The sequence below is a fragment of the Alexandromys fortis genome, unplaced genomic scaffold, assembly GCF_014885135.2.
Source record: "Alexandromys fortis isolate MF-2015 unplaced genomic scaffold, M_Fortis_MF-2015_v1.1 scaffold_46, whole genome shotgun sequence".
Lineage (NCBI taxonomy): Eukaryota > Metazoa > Chordata > Mammalia > Rodentia > Cricetidae > Alexandromys > Alexandromys fortis.
Genome location: NW_026067919.1, coordinates 4626567 through 4635238, shown reverse-complemented (window position 1 = coordinate 4635238; position 8672 = coordinate 4626567). Strand labels below are relative to the sequence as shown.

General features: G+C 41.1%; 1 protein-coding gene across 2 annotated transcripts in view; it reads right to left on the bottom strand.

Moving 5' to 3' along the window:
• Nucleotides 1–552: 552 nt before the first annotated feature.
• The window catches only part of Dydc2 (DPY30 domain containing 2), a 19078-nt gene continuing 10958 nt past the window's right edge, over nucleotides 553–8672 (bottom strand). For both annotated transcript variants that reach the window (XM_050140626.1, XM_050140625.1), the window contains one exon: nucleotides 553–5215. In XM_050140626.1, the coding sequence (XP_049996583.1) occupies nucleotides 5066–5215 (150 nt within the window). In that variant the 3' untranslated portion in view covers nucleotides 553–5065. The remainder of the gene's footprint in view (nucleotides 5216–8672) is intronic.

Below are 8672 nucleotides of genomic sequence, written 5' to 3'. Positions count from 1 at the left end.
CTTTTCTACTCTTTAACCAAGAATCCATCATCTCAATTGTGGTAGTTTTATTGTAAGACTCGACCTTGGACAGGGTCCATTTCTCACACTGTTCTTTGGGATGGCGTCAGCTTTTGGGGGGGACTTTTGACTCTTCATAGGTACCACATAACCATTAACTAACATATGCTCTTTTGCTGCAGTTTTTATTTAATGTCACTAATATATAAAATTGATAGTAGCTGGTAAGTTCACAGCATTCAGTCTTGCTATCCATGAACTAGAACGTTTTTGCCTTTAGTTCTTTGACTTCATTCATTAGATTCCTGTAGTTTTCTTAATAAAGATTGAGTGAGTGTTTTACTTGTTCCTTAGTAGTTTTGAGGATGTTAATTAAAATATTATGTTTTAATTTTGATTTTTGTGGATAATTGCTGAAACTTAAAGATTTGATTGGCCTCTGCGTTGACCTTGTATCCTGTAACTATTTGAAATCTGTTTACCAGTTTCAAGAGCCTTTTGGGCTTTCTTTTGGTTCCTATACCAACAGTTGGGAAATCTTGAAGAAAGACAATTTGACTTCATTCTTCCCCAAAAAGTACATCACTGTACTTTTTATTGTTTATTTGAAACAGGTCTTTTATATAAGTTCCTCAAGTTAACTGGTTGTACAACTGGACTCTTGGACAGGGTCTCTCTTTGTAGCTTAGGCTGGCCTGGAACTCACTATATATCTCAATCTGCTCTCAAATTTATGATCCTTCTCCTTCAACTTTCCAAATTCTGGGATTACAAATGTGCATCTGTATTTTACTTTGTTTTGTTTTATTGTATTAACTATGATTTCAGCAATGATATTGAAAAGGAGTCCAGTGAGAAGGAACATCCTTACCTTGTTCCTTACTTTAGTGGGAATGATACTTGGATCTTGAGATTAATATTAGCTAAGCCAGTTGTGGAATACTTAGGAAGTCTGAGGTCAACCTTAGGCCAACCTGAGCTACACCATGACTTCAAGATCAGCCTGAGCTATGTAGAGAAACTCTCAAAATACATGAAACTCCATCCATACATCAAAATCTTCCTCTGTAAAAATTATTTTTTGAGATAGGGTTCCTTTGTGTAGCCCTGGTTGTCCTGGAACTCACTTTGTAAACCAGGCTGGCCTTGAACTCACAGAGATCTGCCTGTCTCTGCCTCCCAAGTGCTGGGATTAAAGACATGAGCCACCACCGCCCGGTGATTTTTTTTTAAAATAGAATATAGAGGGGGAACTATTTGGAAAGAAGAAGGGAATCAGCTGGAGTTAGAGGAGAGAATGGGGTAGTAGGAGGTGAATATAGACAAAATACATTATGAAAAATGTCCTAATGAAACCCATTCTTGGGATAATTAGTATATTTCTAATAAAACAATTTAGAAAGATCTTTGCATGACATTTCATTTTATCCTAAATATGAGCACCATTTGCTAATTTATAGACACTTGGCGACCTTACAAGGTAAAGGCATTGAATTATGGTCTCTGAACTTGAACCTGGGAATGTAAACGTGATATTTTTCAGCTTGGACAGCTGGTTGCTAAGAAGTAGCATGGGTTTGAAAAGGTTGCAATTATTCTAAAAGCCCACAAGGTTGGGGCATTTCTCAATGAAAAGGTTCTTGACGTTCACCGTGGGAAGTTGGCTTTTCCAACCTCCAGCTGGGCTCTCCCTATTTTCATTTCATTGTCTCCCAAGCAGCCTACACTGAGCCAACACCCAGCTTCCCCCACCGTTTGTATTTATTTGCCCTTTGTTTTTGGTCGGTTTTCTGCAGGATGCTCTGCAAGTTCACTCTCCCTTCTCCATCCACTCATACTTCAGCCCACTGGTTCTTCGAACATCATTGCTCTGTTAAGGCCTCTCCAGCATGAGCCTCATTGACCCCCGTATTCCTCGTGTACTATTATTTTACACTGGCAGTCACAGCCCTTTGCTTCCTAAACACATTATTGTTTAATGCAGGACTCTGACACAGCCTTAGGTTTCTTATTTCCTAATGGATGTCTGTGCTGTGCTGTGTATGTGTGTTTGTGTGTGTGTGCAGAGCTGGTGAACAGTGTGGGATACCATGGCCACAAAGTCAAACATGACTTTGAGTTTATTAAAAGTGAACTTGCCATGCTAGGGATGTAGTTCAGTTGGTAGAGTGCTTGCTTAGTAATCATACTTAGTAAGCCTGAAGTCCTGGGTTTGATTCCCCAATGCTACAAAACCTGATTATGAAGATACATATCTGTAATCAAAGTATTCAGGAGGTGGAGACAAGAGGATACAAAGTTTAAGACCATCCTCTTTATACATCAAGGTTAAGTCCATCCTGGGATACACTGGATTCTATCTCAAGAAGGAAAAAGAATTGAAAAATAAAAATTTAAATGTGGGAGCTGTTATGAGTGAATCAAATCTAATCAGGTGAACCCTTAAAGGGAATCAAAGGGATTTTCCTGCTGGCCATAAAGGAGGAAACAGCATGCTCTAGAGAGGACTCAGTTTAGGAGGACAGACAGACCCCAGAAGCTGCCAGCAAGAAGGAAAGATTCCTGTGTGAAAAGGGGAATCTCATGTCTACGATAAGATGGTTACCATGGTCATCACTATGGTTCTATCTCAAGACTCAATAAGCTGCTTGGTCATATGGTCCAAGAAACTTCAGTGGTGTAGTTCTAAGCTGCTAGGTAGCAGTATTTGTTACTCAGTAAAATAAATGTATCTAGTAGTCTCTATTAATATAGAAGGCTGTTCTAACTCTTGGATGGCCCAATGGGTCCCTGGTTCTTAGTTCTAGAGGTTGGCTACACCTGTAGACAGTGAATGCTAGTTCCACAGGGAGCTTGCTTCCAATGGAAAATGTCTTAGTTAAGGTTTTTATTGCTGGGATGAAATACCATGACCAAAGCAAGCCAGGGAGGAAAGGGTTTATTTAACTTAAACTTCCATATCACTGTTCATCATTGAAGGAAGTCAGGACAGGAACTCAAGCAGAGCAGAACCTGGAGGCAGGAGCTGATGCAGAGGTCATGGAGGAGTGCTGCTCACTGGCTTGCTCAGCATGGCTTGCTCAACCTGCTTTTTTATAGAACCCAGGACCACCAGTCCAGAGATGGCACCACTCACAATGGGCTGGGCCTTTTCCATTAATCATTAATTAAGAAAATATCCTACAGCTGGATGTCAAGGAGGCATTTTTCTCAAATGAGGTTCCCTCTTTTTAGATAACTCTAGCTTGTGTCAAGTTGACATAAAGCTATCAAGCACAGAAAACCAAGCTTGGAAATCTTTTTGAGCATTCTAACTACAAGTTGACTTTGTATTTCCACCAAGAAGTACCGTTTTGTTTTGTTTGGCTTCAATTTGCACTAGTGGTAAAACTAAACTGCAAAACTGAATGTTTTTCTGGGATGATCTCACAGTACTTTATCATTTGCATACAAACTAGTGGTCAATGGAAATGGTGACCTTGAAATAGAGTGCATATAGAATCTGTAATCATTTGCAAAAATATGCCACTCTTTGATCAAAATTCCATTAGACAATTCCAAGTTATGTCCAGCAGACATTTTAATATAGGCTTAAACATATCTAAGAATGGATCTGTGAGATGGTTTAGTAGGGCAAAAATCTCAAGACAACCTGTGGACCCAAATTCCATCCTAAGAACCCATGTGGGAAAAGGAGAGTGCTGAATCCTGAAAGTTCCCATGTCACATGTATTCACACACATACAAAAGTACACACACTAAATACGTAAATGCATGCATATTTATAATATATATAGATAAAATTGAGAGGGGGAGAAGGAGTGAGAGAGACAGAATGTGTGTGTATGTGTGTGTGTGTGTGTGTGTGTGAGAGAGAGAGAGAGAGAGAGAGAGAGAGAGAGAGAGAGAGAGAGAGAGAGAGATCTGAGGCCTCTTCAGATAAATAGCAATACTGCAATACTTCGTCCTGCTCTGGCATCTTATAGAGAAGCCAAGGCTGGCCTGGAGTCTTTGACCTTTCTCGGGGTTGGGGTGGGGACAGTATCTCATGGCTGCTCTCTTTTGTGATGTTCCCATCCCTTTCACAGGTACCACATACTCAAGCCACACTCTTTTGTCCTATACTTAATGAAAAATTACCTCCACCCAGCCATGGGACCCAGACAGAAAACATAGCAACCATCTTGGATGGCCCACATTCCCAGTCTCTTTATCCAGTCACCAAATGAATCATCTCTAGTTTCCCTTTTAACTATTTCTCATATCCACAAGCCAGCACACTGCATGATTAAGTTCAACAATGTTCACAGTCTATGCTTTCCATATGAGGGCAGAATACTGATCAGCTTTAAGAAGGAAGTTCTGATCCATGTTACAGGGTGAGTGAACCCTGAGGACACAGAATGCCAAATAAAAGCACTAAAGCCTAGTCACTAGAACACCAAGGATTACTACACAATGCTAAATCACATGTGCGTGCACACACAAACACGATTCCAGTTATATGAGTTACTTGGAATAGTCAAAACAACCCAGACAAAGTAGAATGATGGTTTCTAGGGTTTGGGGGAAGAGAAAATAGAGTTATTATTCAATGGAACAGAGTTTTACTCCTACAAGGTAAAGAGAGAGTTTGGAGGCTTGTTGGTAGGGATAGCTGTACTGTATGAATATGTTCAGGTCACTGAACTATGAATTTTATGTCATGGGATTTATCACAATAAAATAATGGAAACTTTTTTTAAACCCCTGTTGTTAGTGCCATGGGCAGCCTCCATGACACCTGTAGGGACTCCCAAAGCAATGACTGCAGAACATAGCTAAAGTGAAGAAGAGTATGGGAGAGAGGCAAGCTTTCACCCTGTAATGTGGGAGGAGAGGGTCTCATCAGTGTGACGCCTTATTGTATTTAATCTGTGGTCTGGGTTCATTTTTATCCAATAGTTAAAATGTCACGTGATTAAACGTATTCATGGTTAGCAGACCAGAGCATCTGTAGACGCCAGCCTCCTCCTCAGACTCTTCAGTCTAGCTGAGGAGAGAGTTCCTCTTGCAGGCCATTTTCTCAAGAGGTAAAAACCTGTTGAGGTGTTTCTGCAACCACCCTGGAGACACCTGGTGGAGATTCCTGTCTCCTGGTCTCTTCCTCAAGAGGGGCAGTGTCTTTCTGCAGGGCTGGGGTCTTGTTTGAAGAAAGCACTTCAGGGAGCAGATCCTAAAATGAAAGCACAAAGGAAAGAAGGTAGAGATTAAACATGGGAATTGAAAGAGCACACAACTGCTGTTTTTATGCTGGGCACCAGCAGAGAAGAAAGCTGAAATCAACCTACTGCAAAGAACCGTGAGATCAAACCTGCTGGGATCAAAGTGGTCCCTAGGGACTCAGCAGCCTGCAGGGATAAAACCTCATACAGTGCACTCTAGAATCTCAGCAAAACATCAACCACAATGTTCTGCACACACACAGAAATTACTAGATAAATGAAGAAGTAGAAGAACATGAGCCATTAACTTCAGAATGTCAAAGATGATGGGAATAGCAGACAGGGACTTAAAAAGTCATTTAATATTTTCAAAATTGTATGGGAGAAACACAGATATATTAAGTAAAAATTAAAGTAGGTAGTCAAGAAAATGAAAACAGAGGAACTCTGCAGTTGAAAGGTATATCTGCACTAAAAAAATCATAAAGGGGTTGGGTCATAGAGATGACTCAAGCAATAGACAGCTTGCTGCGCAAGCAGGAAGACCTGTTTGGTTCCCCAAAATGAAGTAAATAACAACAAACAAAACAAAACAAAAAGGCATGATGGTGTGTGCTTGTATTCCCAGTGCTAGGGAAGCCAGTGCAGGCAGATCCCTGGGGCTTACTAGCCTGTCAACCTAGCCTCAAAAAACAATATGGAGGCTAGATGGATGACTTAGTAGTTAGAATTTGCTGCTCTTTCAGGGGACATAGTTTAGGTTCCCAGTGCCTACATGGATGCTCACGACTATCTGTAACTCTAATGTCAGGGGATCCAACACCCTCTTCTGGCCTTCATGTGTCCTGTATGCACATGGAACACATAAACACATTTATACAAACATTTGTACTCATAAAATAAATATAAATAAACCTTAAAAACAAAAACAAAAGACAAGGTGGATGAACTCTGACTTCCATATGAATACACACAATCATAGCCACGTACACAAAAGATAGAGAAAATAATAATGAAAATGCCTAAATAGGGTGCTGGCCATGCAGAAGAAAGGTTTAAACATGACAGCCGAGCAACAGAAATGATCCAATTTGAAGCTGAGGAAAAAAAGCTTCTAAGAATAAGTGACTTAATTATTTAATGCTCAACTCTAAAAGGGACACCTAAATCACCTCGTCCAAGGCAGCAGAGCGAGGAGAAAGAACGTAAGATCAGAAAGAAGGTGTGGAACATTGCAGAACACTGTCTTCTGGGCATAGTGTTCCCAGAACAAAATGATGATAGGGTGGAAGAGATGGCTTGGTGGGTAAGGCACCAGTTCCAAGAGCAAGCTAACTGGGTAGACTGGCCATATCAGCAAGCTCTCGGTTCAACTGAGCATTCCTGCCTTGATGAATAAGGTGGAGAGCGCAGCCTCAGGTTTCCACACTCGTGTGTACACATGTGCAGGTGTAAACACATACCACACACAAACATGTCCCACATACACATGAACACACACAAATCCAACACACGTAAAACCCAAAAGAAACCCAAGTCCCTGTGATGTATGGGGTAATGCCTAAAAGTCTAACAACTTAGTTGCTGCAGTCCATGGCTGAGGTAAGAACCCTTGGAACTGACACTTGATGGGCTAATTCTACCCAGTCTTTGCATGGACACTCTAGAAGTCCATTCAACAGTGTGGACTGTTGAGAACATTAATTTAAGATGTGTTACATTCGTTCATGCTGTGGAATATTTGTTTAGTGATGCAAAGATGTGTTATAGTTCTCTGATTAAAGAAAATTAACCCAGGGTCAGGAGGCTGTCAGCAACTAGCTGACAGGAAATGGCAGTGAGGAACCATGTATAGCTAGGGTTCTTAAGTGGGGCGGAACAGAAGGATGCCTCTACACCTCTTTGCTTCCTCTTTTCAAATTTGAGTGGGACATTAACCTACTTCTACAAGCAACATCCTCTCTGAGAAACTCAAAGACTCAGATCCATGCACAGAGAGTTTTAAGAGAGGCAGTTGGAATGGCATCTCATGCCTTATACGTGAGCACTAGGAAAGTTGAGGCTGGAGGATTGCTATGAGTTTAGGGTCATCCTGGGCTACCTTGAGAGTTCCAGGCCAACCAGGGCCGAACGTTAGGACCTTGTTTCAAAAATTTCAAAACCACAACAAACACCTCCCAAACTCAGAAAAACAATGCAAACTAAGCAAAAACAAACCAAAAGATAAGAAGGAAAAATGAAAGTACATGCAAGGCATCAAGTAAATCCCAGGCCAGATGAGCTAGTGACAAACTTATCTTAGGCCTGTCTGAAGCCAAGTTCCCCATACCAGTGGCACAAGATGATCTGAAATCCCCACTAAATCATCCAGGAGCCAGAACTTGCAATTTGTCATATTTGCTGCCTCTCCAGCTCCTTGCCTCATCTTCTCAAATTTGAGTTGGACATTAACCCACTCCTGAGTCAGGAGACCAGGTGAGTGATCCATTCAGCATGGTTCAGTCTCAGGTTGTCCTCATCCCTTCTAACAAAGGGAATCACTGTCCATGGCTACAGCTTGCCCACAAACAGTTTCCAAAGGAAGGGTTTGCACAGTCCAGGCATCACTGGCTCTCCTTTCCCACTTTCCTTACAAGGGCCGCCTCTCACACTTGCAAAAACAATGGTACACTTTTTGTCTATCTAATCTTAGCTACAGAATACAGAAACCTAAGTGAACACAAAGGACCAATTCACAATATTAGTGTAAAGGAAGTGTTCTATACAATAACACGAATATATAATATAATATATTATAATGAAGCATAAAACACTGTGGTGCGGGGAGTCATGCCTTACCTTCTGTATTTCTTTTTATTCACAAAACAGTGTCGGGAAGTGATTAACATGGGCAGCAGCAAGTAGTGAGGACTTTGCTTAATGTGCCTCATCTCCTCCATCTCTGTTGCTTAAAGAATGAACCCTGGAGGGCAAATTCATTTTCATGCACGTCCAACCTTTAATATTGTGAAACATGGCCAACTGCAAAGTTCAAGTCTCAGACCTACAAAGGGACTGCACGGAAATATATTGCAATATATTCAGCTGTGTTCACAGCTACTTAGGAGTGCATGGATTGGAGTCATGGGATTGTCAAAATGTACTATCAAAATAACTTCCTGATGAGTGTGGTTGCTTGTGATTGTAATTCTTAGCACTTGGGAGGCTAAGGCAAGAAGACTGAAGTAAGTTCCTGGGCACATAGTGAATCTCTCTTCTCTATTCTCTCTCTTTCTCTCTCTCCCTCTCTCTCTTCCTCTCCCTCTCTCTCTTCATTCTAAGGGATTGAACCCAACATTTGTACACACTAGCTGACTCTCTGATGATGTGGGATGCCCTTTTTCATATGTGTTGCTTTTATTGGTTGATGAATAAAGCTGATTTGGCCAGTGGCTTAGCAGAGTACAATCAAGTGGGAAATTCGAGTAT